Source organism: Mobula hypostoma, chromosome 7 (assembly GCF_963921235.1).
Source record: "Mobula hypostoma chromosome 7, sMobHyp1.1, whole genome shotgun sequence".
Taxonomy (NCBI): domain Eukaryota; kingdom Metazoa; phylum Chordata; class Chondrichthyes; order Myliobatiformes; family Myliobatidae; genus Mobula; species Mobula hypostoma.
In genome coordinates, this window is record NC_086103.1 from 168,075,769 (window position 1) to 168,091,260 (window position 15,492).

Consider the following 15,492-nt stretch of genomic DNA (forward strand, 5'->3'; position numbering starts at 1 on the left):
GTATTTGCAGTCTGTTGTCTTTCGTACACTGGTTGAATGCCCAAGTTGGTGCAGTCTTTCATTGATATTTATTATTCCATTATGGATTTATGTGTATATACCTGCAAGTAAATGAACTTCAGGATTGTATATGGTGACTTATGTATACTTTAATAATAAAATTACTTTGAACTTTCTTCCGTAGTGCCCGAAACCTCCAAGTGTTGCAAACTAATCCCTCTAACGTGAAGTCTAGCAGGAGGCGGATCAAATGGCCTGCAGCTAACATGACTTCACTGTGGAAGCAGTTTGATGAAGATGCTAACCAAATTCTGGAGGCAACGGCGAAGGGAGAGGTTAATAGGAAGCTGCAAGCCATGACAACAATAATTGTCCCATGGAGGTTGGTTGTAGGGGATTCGCACTATTTTTAATGTAACTATTTAAGCTGGATGGAGAGGTGTCTCCCAGTGGAGGTTGGTTGTAGGGGATTTGCAGCCCGTTCCTTAGTTAGAGCCTTCAGCAATTTGGGCATCGAGGGAGAGAGGAGAGCCATCCGCAGTACCACCGATGCGGCAGAGAGGGCCTCAAGATGGCTGTGGCTCAAAAGAGGGGAGCCATGGAGTCACAATACCCCAGCAGGGATGACAGTGGAACAGCAATGGCAAGTGTTTCTGGGAATAATGCGGAAGGTGCAGGATCAGTTCATTCCAAAGAGGAAGAAAGATCCTAAGGGGAGTAAGGGGAGGCCGTGGCTGACAAGGGAAGTAATGGACAGTATAAAAATAAAAGAGAAGAAGTATAACATAGCAAAGACGAGTGGGAAGCCGGAGGATTGGGAAACTTTTAAAGAGCAACAGGAGGTAACTAAAAAGGCAATACACGGAGAAAAAATGAGGTACGAAGGTAAACTAGCCAAGAATATAAAGGAGGATAGTAAAAGCTTCTTTAGGTATGTGAAAAGGAAAAAAATAGTTAAGACGTAAATTGGGCCCTTGAAGACAGAAGCAGATGAATTCATTATGGGGAACAAGGAAATGGCAGACGAATTGAACAGATACTTTGGATCTGTCTTCACTAGGGAAGACACAAACAATCTCCCAGATGTAATAGTGGCCAAAGGACCTAGGGTAATGGATGAATTGAAGGAAATTTATATTAGGCAGGAAATGGTGTTGGATAGGCTGTTGGGTCTGAAGGCTGATAAGTCCCTGGGACCTGATGGTCTGCATCCCAGGGTACTTAAGGAGGTGGCTTTAGAAATCGTGGACGCATTGGTAATCATTTTCCAATGTTCTATCAGTTTCTAAGGATCAGTTCCTGTGGATTGGAGGGTGGCTAATGTTGTCCCTCTCTTTAAGAAGGGAGGAAGAGAGAAAACAGGGAATTATAGACCGGTTAGCCTGACGTCAGTGGTGGAAAAGATGCTGGAGTCAATTATAAAAGATGAAATTATGACACATCTGGATAGTAGTAACAGGATTGGACCGAGTCAGCATGGATTTACGAAGGGGAAATCATGCTTGACTAATCTTCTGGAATTTTTTGAGGATGTAACTATGAAAATGGACAAGGGAGAGCCAGTGGATGTAGTGTACCTGGACTTTCAGAAAGCCTTTGATAAAGTCCCACATAGGAGATTAGTGGGCAAAATTAGGGCACATGGTATTGGCGGTAGATTACTAACATGGATTGAAAATTGGCTGGCTGACAGAAAAGAAAGAGTAGCGATTAACGGGTCCCTTTTGGAATGGCAGGCGGTGACCAGTGGGGTACCGCAGGGTTCAGTGCTGGGACCGCAGCTGTTTACTATATTAATGATTTAGATGAGGGAATTAAAAGTAACATTAGCAAATTTGCCGATGACATAAAGCTGGGTGGCAGTGTGAAATGTGAGGAGGATGTTATGAGAATGCAGGGTGACTTGGACAGGCTGGGTGAGTGGGCAGGTGCATGGCAGATGCAGTTTAATGTGGATAAATGTGAGGTTATCCACTTTGGTGGTAAGAACGGGAAGGCAGATTATTATCTAAATGGAGTCAAGTTAGGAAAAGGGGAAGCACAATGAGATCTAGGTGTTCTTGTACATCAGTCACTGAAAGCAAGCATGCAAGTACAGCAGGCAGTGAAGAAAGCTAATGGCATGCTGGCCTTTATAACAAGGGGAATTGAGTATAAGAGCAAAGAGGTCCTGAGACCACACCTGGAGTACTGTGTGCAGTTTTGGTCTCCAAATTTGAGGAAGGACATTCTTGCTATTGAGGGAGTGCAGCGTAGTTTTACAAGGTTAATTCCCGGGATGGCGGGACTGTCATATGTCAAAAGATTGGAGCGACTGGGCTTGTATACTCTGGAACTTAGAAGGCTAAGAAGGGATCTTATTGAAACATATAAGATTATTAAGGCATTGGACACGCTGCAGGCAGGAAGCATGTTCCCGCTGATAGGTGAGTCCAGAACCACAGGCCACAGTTTAAGAATTAGGGGTAGGCCATTTAGAACGCAGTTGAGGAAGAACTTTTTCACCCAGAGAGTGGTGGATATATGGAATGCTCTGCCCCAGAAGGCTGTGGAGGCCAAGTCTCTGGATGCTTTCAAAAAAGAGATGGGTAGAGCTCTTAAAGATAGCGGAATCAAAGGTTATGGGGATAAGGCAGGAACTGGATACTGATAGTGGATGATCAGCCATGATCACAGTGAATGGCGGTGCTGGCTCGAAGGGCCGAATGGCCTACTCCTGTACCTATTGTCTATTGTCTATAAGTAGCTAGCCATCTGGACACAAGCTGGGGTCCGATCAGCCCCGGCTGGGTCACCTGGAGGAGGTTGTATGATGTTGAAAGACCCGAAACACCCAAGAATTCCAGGAACATCACTGAAGATGTGTCCAGAAGCATCAGTAGATGTATGTACACAGCATTTGAAGCCACTCTACGGTTGTTCTGGCAGTGTGCTTTGGGCCGTTGACCTGCTGAAAGACAAACTTCCTCCCCAGCTGAAGCTTTCTGGCAGCGGTTGGCAGGTTTATATCAAGGATCTCTCTGCATTTACCAGCATTCATCTTCCCATCAATCCTGACAGATTACAGTAACCATATAACCATATAACTATTACAGCACGGAAACAGGCCATCTCGGCCCTTCTAGTCCGTGCCGAACTCTTACTCTCACCTAGTCCCACCGACCTGCACTCGGCCCATAACCCTCCATTCCTTTCCTGTCCATATATCTATCCAATTTAACTTTAAAGGACAACATAGAACCTGCCTCAACCACTTCTGCTGGAAGCTCATTCCACACAGCTACCACTCTCTGAGTAAAGAAGTTCCCCCTCATGTTACCCCTAAACTTTTGCCCTTTAACTCTCAACTCAAGACTTTATCTGACAACTCAACTCAAGAGTAGGGATGGTGTTACCTGGTTGATGCGCATACACCACACATACCACTTAAAAGTTGAGGCCAAAAAGTTCCACTTTAGTCACATCCAACCACAGGACCTTGTTCCACCTCTTTACAGTATCCTTTAAGTGATACTTTGCAAAGTCTTCACAGGCAATAATATGCTTTTTGCCAAAGCTACAGCTTCTTCCTTGCCACTCTTCCATAAATACCCTTTTTGTGCCTTTAGAGATTGTGGAACCACGAACTACATCTCCAGTTGCAGCCACTCACTTCTGTAGCTCACACACAGTGACATTTGGCATTACGGCAGCCTCTCTTACAAGTGCTGACCTGGGCAATGTGACTGTGGTTTGATATATTTTTCACTTTTTCATGATGGACTGCACTGAGCTCCAAGGTATGTTAAGTGCCTTTGAGCTAGTCTTGTTCCCTTCCCCAGATTTGTGCTCCTCTATTATAAGTTCCCCAAATTGCCTTGGATGCTCTTTTATCTTTATTTTGATTTGGTCTGTTGAAAGTCTACCGTACCGTTGGACCTTACAGAGAGAGGCGGTATTTATTCAGGTGATCCTCTAATTTTTTACGTCAATAAATTGGATGAGTTAAAAAGGAAATATACAGCATTGCACCTGAGGAAAGTTAGCATAGTAATTACAAATATTTCTCAGCCTGACACTTTTGCTTTTTTTAATTTTTACTAAACTGTTGACAGGTTTTAGAATTTTTCCTTTGATTTGACATGATGCACAATATTTTGTAGATTAGCTCAAAAATCCTACTTCAATATATTTTAAATTTGTAAAATGAGACAGTAAAATTTGAAAATAGTAGGGGCTGAATATTTTTTTCACGGCACCGCAAGTAGGAATTGAATAACAAAGTCATCTATTTACTCTACTACTCCTACAATTAAACTACCTTTCATAAAATAGAAATTAATAATTTAAGTGTTAAACAATATAAAAAATGGAGACAAACACACAGAGGAAATGAATTGAATTTGATCAGTTAAATTCAGACTTGAAAAACTCAACTGATCACTAGAAGTTCTATGGACTTTAAAATATGTATACCATGTTTAACCTGCAGTACAAAAACATTTAAATTGCTAACTTTTAAAGGAATATTTTTAACAATACAATGTTCACAATAGTACACATATTTGAGATTGCAATTCCAATAGATTCCTGCGGTGCTTCCTTTACCAATTTATCACATTTCTGCATGTGAAATTAAGCCATGGATTACCCGCCACACCATGACATACAATGCACAAATCAAAGAGTTGCACAGCATGGAAACTGGCCAATCGGCCCACTCCATCCATGCTGACCAGTGGACACCCATCTGTATTAATCCCATTGCCTAGCACTAAGTTAACCTCCCAGACCTTCTAAGCCTGATTCAGATTCTATTCCTTACCCTAAACGTATGTTGTTCAGTTTTATTTACTTTTCATATAAGGAGACATCTTCTACAGTCTACTCTCTCTAAACTCATAATAATTTTATCTATCTCAATCATATCCAAACTTAATTTCCTCCATTCCCAGAAAAACAAACCTGGCCTCTCCACAAAACCTCCTTGACTGACTGCCCTGATCAAAACTTCATTCAACTCTGTCCTGGACGGTTCCAAACCCGGCTGTCAGAGGAGGAGGGCAATCTCATCCCATAAAAACCCAGAGCTACAGAAACACCAGCAGAAGCTCCAAAGACCTCATCTCTGGGAGAGGAAGGATCTTTGAAGATGGAGTACAACTGGGCCAGGACAGAGGACTCGGTCGAACTGCTGTAGATGGCCTAAATCCCAGTAGGGGTGCTGAGCTCAAGTCAAAAATTCATTGAGACTGTCAAAGGCAGATTCTGTCTGACCAAAGTCATGATGACTATCTGATTAGTCCCTGCCATTCCAAGTTATCATTAATCCTGTTCCTCAAACAGATTTATGTGACAAGCACTTGCATGCCCCTCAGTCCTGTCACTTTATTTTGTCTATCTCAAAATATCCTGATCTGTGGCAACGACAAATGTCCTTTTTGATATATAGAACAAAATCAGTCCATTTGGAAGAATCAGTCCACATTATTTATACATAATTCAAGCCAACACTGACATTATGGATCCTTTCCATTTCCTTCCAGCCACCATTTACCAAAAGATAGTCAAACCTCAGAGAAAACTCTTTAGTCATTACCAATCATCTAGAAGAACTGACAAATGTGTGAGCAATCTACACCTGAAAATTTGTTAGCCTACCTCACAACTGCATCTGCTTGTGCAGACAATGCATTCACAACATGACCGCTTGTGAAAGAAATACAGGTGATAAGTAATTGGGAAAAATCACAATGTAGAAACAAGATTTTTGAAAATCACACAAGGATTGATGAAACCCTACACATTTTTGTAACTGCATCAAAACCAAATTTGCATCTAAAGAAATTAAATTATCTCAGTTTAGTGTTGTATCCTCAAGTATTTAGGTACTTCTGCAGTTATACGAATCAAATCAAAGCCTGAAGGTCGATCAAGGTCCAGAAGTCAAGGCACCATAGCTAGATCCTGAGTCTGCAAACCTCTGCACGTCCCCTGAGGAAGCCAAAGGTCCAGTGTCTGCAAATCCATGAGTCCATTGCAGGCGGAAGATGGTCTGTCCTGGAGTTAGAGGACTATGAATGTGTGCGGGTGGATGAGGGAGAGGAACAGGACTTGTTTTGCTGTTGTTGTTTTGTTGATTGGTCACTAGGTATGATCAGTTTTGTTGTGTTCTGCCAAGCATGGTGGGCACGCTATATGGGCGCCAGAATATATGGCAACACTTGCAGGATGCCCCTTGCACACCATCAGGTTGTTAATGCATTTTGCTGCATGTTTCGGTATATATGCAATTAATAAATATGAATCTAAAATTTTAGCTTTGAGACATCAGATCCTTTGATAAGTTGACCTCACATTCTATATACTGTTAGGATTATGAAAATAGAAAAAATATTGGACTATAAGTTAAATCAAAGATTTTTCTCAGACAAGTAATGCTTAAGAAAATATTTAAGCTTCTTCATAAAATGAGCTAGAGTTCAGAGACCATAAGACTGTAAGATATAGGAGCAGAATTATGCCATTTGGCCCATCGAGTCTGCTCTGCAATTTCATCACCACCAATCCAATTTTCCTCTCAGCCCAAATCACCTTTCCCCTATTCCTTCTTCACCTTTCCTGCCTATCCCCTCCCTGCTTCCCCTCCCCCACACCTTGATCTCTCCCTTTACCCGTTTTTCACCTGGCACCTACCAGCCTTCTCCTTCCTACCCTCCCCTCACTTTCTTTATAGGGCCCCTGCCCCCTCCCTCTTCAGTCCTGACGAAGGGTCTCGGCCCGAAACATTGACGTTTCGTTTCCACGGATGCTGCCCAACCTGCTGAGTTCCTCCAGCGTGTTGTGCATGTTGCTTTAGCCCAAATCACCTGCCTTCTCCCATTTTCCCTTCATGTCCTAACCAATCAAGAATCTATCAACTTCTGCTTTAAATATACATAAAGACTTGGCCTCCACAGCTGCCTATGACAAAGAATTCCACAGATTCACCACTCTTTGGCTGAAGAAATTCCTCCTGATCTCCATTCTAAAAGGAGACCCCTCTATTCTGAGGCTGTGTTCTCTGGTCTTAGACTCTTCCACCATAGGAAACATCCTCTCCACATCCACTCTATCACAGCCTTTCACCATTCAATAGGTTTCAATTAGATTAATCCTCATTCTTCTGAATCCTGGTGAATACAGGCCCAGAGCCATCAAACACTCTTCACTTGACAAGCAATTCAATCTTAGAAATCTTTTTGTGAACCTCATTTGAATCCTCTCCAGTTTCAGCACACGTTTTCTCAGATAAGGGACCCAAAACTGCTCAATACTCCTCACCAGTGCATAGACCTTTCAGGCTTTTCAGTTTCCCAAGAATCTTCTCTCTAGCAATGGTAACTTCACACTTCACACCCTGACACCTGGAACTTCCTCCATACTGCTAGTGTCTTCCACAGTGAAAGCTGATGCAAAATACTTACTCAGTTCGTCCACCATTTCCATGTCCCCCATTACCACCTCTCAGCATCATTTCCCAGCAGTCCGATATCCAATCTTTTGGTATCCTCTTTAATATTACTGGCTAGCTCACTCTCGTATTCCATCTTTACCTTCAATGACTTTTTTTAGTTGCCTTTTTTTTTAAGTTTTTAAAAGCTTCCCAGTCATCTAACTTCCCACTAATTTTTGCTAAACTGTGTGCCTTCTCTTTGGCTTCATGTTGGCTTTGACTTCTCTTGTTGGCCATGGTTGTGTCATCTTGCCTTTAGAATACTTATTCCTCTTTGGGAGGACTATACTCTCATTTATAATCCAGAGCACTAACAACATAGACAAAGAAATCCTTCTACTCCCAACAAAATGTGTTCAGCGTCCACATATCTTTGCTTTCATCCTGCACAAAAGACTATAAAATTTGTTTAAAATGCATAACCTCTAAAGAATATCTTACTTAGAGCTGATGTCATAATCTACATTCTCAATCTTTCCTCCTTTGCAACTGGTCTAAAAATCCCATCACATTACTGTCAGGTTGTAAAACAATTGACAAGCTTTTGAAAATCTTAGAAGAATAGCAAGCTACCCCTTTCAAACTCAATCATCTTATTTTGTATTATAGTGAGGCAAAAAATATACATGTGTGATTGGGAAATTTCAAAGGCAACATTGACAAAGTCTGCAGGCCCGATAAATGGATTCTGATAAAACACTAACTAAACGAAACAGAACAAGTATAAAAATCTACTTTGAATTCCATTGCATTAATTTTTTTCCAACCAATGTTATTACAAAGCAAAGTCTATAAATATCAAATTTATTATCAATTTAAAAAGCTACACAGCTTTGTTTACAGCTTGTTAGTAAAGCCCCACGGACAAAACATAACAGTATCATTGCTTAACACATCAATTGTACTGCGGATCACCTACGAATAAGGATCAGTAGAATTCAGTCAGATCCATCATGGGCACTAGTCTCCGTAGTATCCAGAACATTTTCAAGGAGCGATGCCTCAAAAAGGCAGCGTCCATCATTAAAGACCCCCATCACCCAGAACATGCTCTATTCTCAATGCTACCATCAGGAAGGAGGTACAGGAGCTTGAAGGTACACATGCAATGATTCAGGAACAGATTCTTCCCCCCTGACATCAGATTTTTGAATTGACATTGAACCCATGGACACTACCGCATACTTTTTCTAAATCTGTATTTTTGCACTACTTAATGTAACTTATATATACTTCTGTAATTCACAGGCTTTGCTCTCTATTATGTACTGCACTGTACTCCTGCCTCAAAGTCAATAAATTTCACGACATATGCCAGTAATATTAAGTCTGATTCTGAAATTAAGTTACCATTCCTTCCGGCATTGTTTTGGATGAAGACACCAGATGCTGGTGAAATCTCAGGATCTCACCACTGAAAAAAATAGATAACATTTTTGCTCATTTTCTGAGATGAATTGATTTCCAGTAATCCATCCCACTTCCATTTTTGTCTACTATTACAATTCCATTGTTATACCAAGTCCAACCACTAATTAACATCCATTAGCTTCCATCACCAGCCAACATTCAGCATTCAGATTTCAAAATGCTTCATGAACTGCAAGTCATTCTCTAATTCCATTCCATCCTACCGCTGTAACAATTTTCAGTCTTGCTTCTCAACTTGCTTCCTCTTTAACGCTGCACTTTCATATACACACCACATCATGCTCAACCTTCGTAACCCTAAACAACGAAGTTTAGTCCCAAATCTGTATCCTTACCACAGATTTCGCCAACTGGAAGACTGTAAACCACTCTTTGGTTTAGCTATGAATCATCCCTCTTAAAACCTCTCCAAGTCTTTCAACAACAAAAAGTATGCTTTTTGTCTCTTAATAGAGGTTGCACCATTAAAGATCCTACAAGTTCACTGTTTGTTGAAACACAGAAACTTTACAAGAAAACCTGCAGTTACCATGGGTTTGTCTTTTCAGCTCCCTCAATATCATTTTTCGAATGATTGCAAGGATTGGAATGAGAAAATACAGATAAATAGAAACATTTGAGATGTAGAACAGAAATATTTTTATTAAAATCTTTCTTTATTAAGTGAAAAAATTCTTTCTTCAATATGTGGAATGTCTTGATTCAGTCATTGTGAGTTTGTTGACATTTAAAAATAACTAGATGGACACATGGAGAAATGGGAATAAAGGGAAACTGCAGAAGGGGCATACATTTGGAATAAACCACAGACTGACTTGACCTAACAATTTCCTCCTATGTTATTATTAGCAGCACAATTCAATATTTTCCTCTGCATACATTTTTCTTAGTCCATAACCAGCTTATGTACACAGCTTAGTCCATAACCAGACATCAAACACTAAAATACCAAAACTTCCAACACAGAAGCAAATAAGGTAATACAGATTCACAATCCAATCACAAGTCTTTTCCCTTTTCTATGGGGATGAGCATATACTCAGTTGATCTTTCCTGATTTATATAAATGAGCTTGACATTCAACATGTACAGATTAAATCAATATCCTGTTATTCAAACAATGTTCAGCATATAATGTATCTTATAAATTCCTAATATTATTTTACTTTACAAATTATACATTTTTTTTCAGCATCTACTTCAGTTGAAATGACCATCTAGTCCCTTTTTTTCCCTCTGATGCTTCCCCTTCCCTCCAAATAAACAACACTGCTTCAAGAAACAAGTTGACTATGGACTAAAAAGAATTTGAAAGCTGCTACGACATAATTGGTTCAGCACAATTAATGAGATTTTTTTAACAAAAGAACACTAACAGAACCACCATAAAAGGTCTACTTAAAAATCTAAAAAACTACTATAATGTAGCACAAGTTTATTGATATCAATATTATTCTTTAAATACTCCAAGCCGAAGTGAGAGTACATACTGATCTTTGGAATACAGTATAATATTTCAGTACCAGTAATCATCAGTTATGATGACACACACCCCAATCAGAACCAAATTGCACTCAAGACAATACGAAGATTTTATAGAGACACATCTGTGCATTTCTTAAAGCAAATGCATTGTCCTATCTTAATGCCGGATTTGCATCCTTGAAAATTAAGGAGATAAGAAGAAAGAAGTCAGTGTTTCAGATTGAGGGGTGTTTGCGCGAAAAAGAGACTAACAATATGACACACTGCAATAATCCCTCTGCATCCCTCACCCACACACCCAGCAAGAAATACATCATCCCAATCGCATTACTCCCCTTATTTCAAATCGCAAGCTTTCAGGAGACGGTCGCAATTATATTAACCCGCATCATTCTCAGACAAACACATGCGCGCACAGAAACATGCTAAAAATAATTACCTATTTAATTTTAATACCTGCAAATCCGTCTTCAGCCACTTTGAATCGAAGCGAGCCTGCGCTGCCAGGCAGAATCTCTCGAAAGGCATCTTCCTGCCTCAGATCTTCAATGCCAAAGAGAAGGAGAGCAGGGGAAAAGCACACGCATTATTATAATCGGAAACCCGTCGCCATCTGCAGAGATTCCAACCGTCCTGTGCGATCATTCAGAAGAGCGCCTTCTCCTCCCGCACACCATAAAAACCTAATTCCTCCCTCCGCTCGGCTCCTCGCTCCCCTCCCCTCCTAGTCCAGGAAGTAGAAAGCAACCACACGGGACTGCAGCGGCCATTAGCAACGACGCGCCGACGTCACCCGGAGTGACAGCCACCGCCGTCCAATCCAATCGCGGACCGCTGCCATCCTTTGAACCAATTGAGCCAGCGGCTCCGGCGGTCGGGGGCGTGACTTCCTGAAAGCGTGTCGCAGGCTTTGGGAGATCCAGACCAAACGCGCTTAAAGAGCTGGGGAAACTCAGCAGGTCAGTCAGCATCTATGGAGATAAATAAACAGTCGACGTTTCGGGCCGAGACCCTTCAACAGGACAGGTCTGTCGCTCCAGATATGCAGCATCTGCAGATTCTCTTGTGTTTGTTCACTTTCTTTGTCCATTTAAAGAATAATCTGCTTTTCGATTTTTATTACCAAAATAGATAACCAGCATCCCTTGCTAAATATTCCTTCACTCGCTTTATAGAAGCAGAAGAGGCGGCTACTCGGCTCTCTGTGTGCCCATGCCGAATTCAGAAGGCTGAGGTAGAGTTGTTACCTTGCCACCACCTCGCCCTACTAAAGCAGAACCCCCCACCCTCAACGAATCTGACTTCTCTCTTCCATGGGGCAGAGATGTGCCAGCTAGAGACACCAGGCTCAAAAACTATCCTGCTCTTATAAAACTCTTGAATGAACCTCTTGTACAATAAAGATGAACACTCGATGTCTCAATATACTTAATTTTGCGCCCTATTTGTCGACCTGAATTGCACGTTCTCTGTGTCTGCAGCATATATTCGGCATTCTGTTTTTTACTTTTCTGTTTTGTACTCTCTGAATGCACTTATATTTGCAATGATTTGCGAGATGGCATTCAAAGCAAAGTTTTCCACTGTAAAATCAATACATGTGACAGCATTACCAATTACCAAAATTGATCTCGGATTTGAATATTTCGCGCAAATGAAACCTCAGTCCTTGTGGTTAGAAACTTTAAAAGATCTGTCACTTTCTGCGTCTTAGTCTTTGTGAACTCACAACACGCTGTTGCACAAGGATATTGCAGCAAATTTGCTGAATATTATTAGCAAATCTGGCTACAATATCCTTGCTTTTTCTGTCTACATTACCAATAATACTGATCGATCCTCATGACAAATCAACAGTAACCGTTTGCCAGCATAAAAATAATCCAATTAGCCCAACTCTGTTTTCCGATAGTGAGCCAGTCTTCTTTCTGTGCTAATATATTACCCTAAAATGTCATAAGCTCTTACCATGGCTAATAATCTTTTATATGGTAGCTTTCCGAGTGGTTTCTGAAAATTCAGACTCAGTACATCTATTTGGTCTCTCTTGATCCACCCTGCTTATTGTACTCTTATAAACCTGGGATAATTGCATTAAAACACTCTTTCTCTTTCCAAAAGCCACATTAACTCATCGTGATTGCATTATGATTTTCTATATTCCCTAAAACTAGATTTCATCATTTTTGCAATACATTTATTTAGCCTCTAGATTCCATCCACTATTTCTTCATCACTTTCTCTGCACTCTAGGATGCAGGTCATCAAGCTCCCCTAGTACCATTAGTTTGCTGGTATCTCTTGTCTGGTGATATTTACTGCTTTAAGCTCTCCTCTTTTGCCCCAGATTTTCTACACTTACTGGGATGCCTTTGGTGCCTTGTACTATGAAAATGTGCAAAATATTTTTTCAATGTCTCGCCTGATGTTTATTTCCCAGTCTCATAGTCTCAGGGTTAATGTTTATTTTAGCTGATCTCTACCATTTTATATATTTGTCGAAGTTTTAACTGGCTGATTTTTTGGCTGACCTACTCTCATTTGTATTTTTTATTTTAGTTCAATGACAGAAGATGATATTACTATTCCTGCAAATACTCTATTTTTCCATTGCGTTCGAGCATCTCTTTTGTAATTTAATCTCAACTGCCTGTCAAAGACCATGAGACACAGTAGCAGAATTAGGCCATTCAGCCCATCTAGTCTGCTTGCCATTTCATCATGACTGATCCATTTTCCTTCTCAACCCCATTCTCCCTGTAACCCTTCATGCCCTGACTAATCAAGAATCTATCAACATCCGTCTTAAATAAACCCAATGACTTGGCCTTCACAGCTGCCTATGGCAATGAATTCCACAGATTCACCATGCTCTGGCTAAAGAAATTCCTCCTTATATCCATTCTAAACGGATGACCCTCTGTTACTTCTGGTCTTAGACTCCCCCACTATTGGAAACATAATCTCCACATCCACTCTATCTAGGCGTTCCAACATTCAATAGGTTTCACTGAGGTCTCCCCTCATTCTTCTAAACTTCAGGGAGTACAGGCCTGGAGCTATCAAGTGCTGCTCATACAATAACCCTTTCATTCCCAGAATCATTCTTATGAAGCTCCTGTGAACCCTCTCCAAGGTCAGTACATCTGTTCTCAGATGAGCCCAAAGTACACAGTACTCCGAGTGAGACGTCACCAGTGCTTTATAAAACCTCAGCATCATTTCCTTCCTTTTAAATTCTAGTTCTCTCGAAATGAATGGTAGCATTGCTGTTGCCTTCCTCACCATCAACTCAGCCTGCAAGTTAACCTTTGGGGAATTCTGCATGAGGTCTCCCAAGTCCCTTTGCACTTCAAATTATTGAATTTTCTCCTAACACTGTATTCCATCAGTCACTTCTTTGCCCATTCCCCCAAGTCCTTCTGCTAACTCCCTGCTTCCTTAACACTACCTAACCCTACACCTATCTTCATATTGTCTGAAAACTTGGCCAAAAGGCCATCAATTCCATCATCCAAATCATTCACATATAACATAAAAAGCAGTTCAACACTGGTCCCTGAGTAACACCACTAGTCACCGACAGCCAATCGGAAAAGGCTCCCTTAATTCCCACTCTGCCTGCTGACAATCCTTTATCCATGCTAGTATCTTTCCTATAATACCATGGCCTCTTGTTAAGCAGCCTCATGTGCAGCACCTTGTTAAAGGCCTTCTGAAAATCCAAGTACACAACACCCACCAATCTGTCTATCCTATTTGTTATTACCTCGAATAATTCCAGCAGATTTGTCAAGCAAGAATTTCCCTTAACCATTAAGGCTTAATGAAACCATGCTGACTGCTGTCTATTTTATCATGTGTCTTCAAGTACCCTGAGACCTCATCCTTAACAATGGACTCTTAACATCTTCCCAACCACTGAGGTTAGGCTAACTTGCCTATAATTTCCTTTATCAAGTCAAGTGGCTTTTATTGTCATTTCAACCATATCTGCTGGTACAGTACACAGTAAAAACGGAACAACGTTCCTCCAGGACCATGGTGCTATATGAAACAACACAAAACTACTCAAGACTACCTGAAACAACACAAAACTACTTTAGACTTCAGACCTACGTGGGACTACATAAAGTGCGCAAAACAGTACAAGACAGTACAATAATTAATAAACAAGACAATAGGCACAGTAAAGGACAATTACAATATAATAAATGATGTCATGTAAATGTAAACAATGTTATTCTGCTTCCTTCTTAAAGAGTGGAGTGACATTACCTGTGGTTGAATTGATGACTCTCACAGAATCTGAGTCAGAAGGTTGTGGTTTCATATCCAATTCCAGAGATTAAAGAACAAAATTCTAGACTGCCATCCCAGTACAGTTGATTTATTTATCTCCATCATTATACTGGAAATTACATTTCAAAAGCATTTCATTGGTTGTAAGCTGTTTTGGAATGTTCAGCAAGGAACATAAAAGGCTTCAGGTGAGTGTGTCTGTTTTTCCTCAAACTTTTTCTTGTTTTGATGTAAAGTCATTAACCTGAAATACTAACTCTCTTTCATTCAGCGTAACCCACTGAATATTTCCAAGGTTTACTGTTTCTAGTTTTGTCTGATTTTTGTCTTCACAGGAACATAGCAACTGGAAAAGACAAGTTTACTATTCGGCATGAACACAGCATTATGGCTGATCTATGATCATATACCTTCCTGTTTCTCATATTCCTAAATGTCCTGTATTTCGGTATTTAAGAAAGCTATCAATCTCAGCTTTAAAACTACTGTTGGTGTAGCACCAATGCTACCTGTGGAAGCGAATTACAAATTTCTATTAATCTTTGTTTGCATAGTATTTCACACCTTTACTCATTAAAGACTCAACTGTAATATTTAGACATTGCTTCCTTTGACTTCCCCGTTAATACATATTGTTTTCTACCTTTGTCCTCCTTTTCTTGAAAGCCTTCAGCTAATCACCCTGCAAATTTTAAGTGAAATCTTATTTGATGTAATCTTTCGGCAATTTATCCTAAAAGTCAAGGTAAGTTTTATGTCGCCAAAGACTCCAGCAGGTTTCTACGGATATACTGTGGAGA

At 40.5% G+C, this 15,492-nt stretch overlaps 1 protein-coding gene and 1 long non-coding RNA gene across 8 annotated transcripts in view; one reads left to right on the forward strand and one right to left on the reverse strand.

The window, feature by feature from the left end:
* Positions 1–11,147, reverse strand: part of herc2 (HECT and RLD domain containing E3 ubiquitin protein ligase 2) — a 240,637-nt gene extending 229,490 nt beyond the window's left edge. For all 7 annotated transcript variants that reach the window (XM_063054516.1, XM_063054512.1, XM_063054515.1 and 4 more), the window contains exon 1: positions 10,847–11,147. In XM_063054516.1, coding sequence (XP_062910586.1) covers positions 10,847–10,918 — 72 coding nt within the window. In that variant the 5' untranslated portion in view covers positions 10,919–11,147. The remainder of the gene's footprint in view (positions 1–10,846) is intronic.
* A 125-nt stretch (positions 11,148–11,272) lies between these two features.
* LOC134349079 (uncharacterized) lies at positions 11,273–15,287 on the forward strand. Its single transcript, XR_010018582.1, has 3 exons — positions 11,273–11,416; positions 14,653–14,880; positions 15,028–15,287. It is a non-coding gene; the product is annotated as an uncharacterized LOC134349079 (long non-coding RNA).
* The last annotated feature ends 205 nt before the right edge of the window (positions 15,288–15,492 follow it).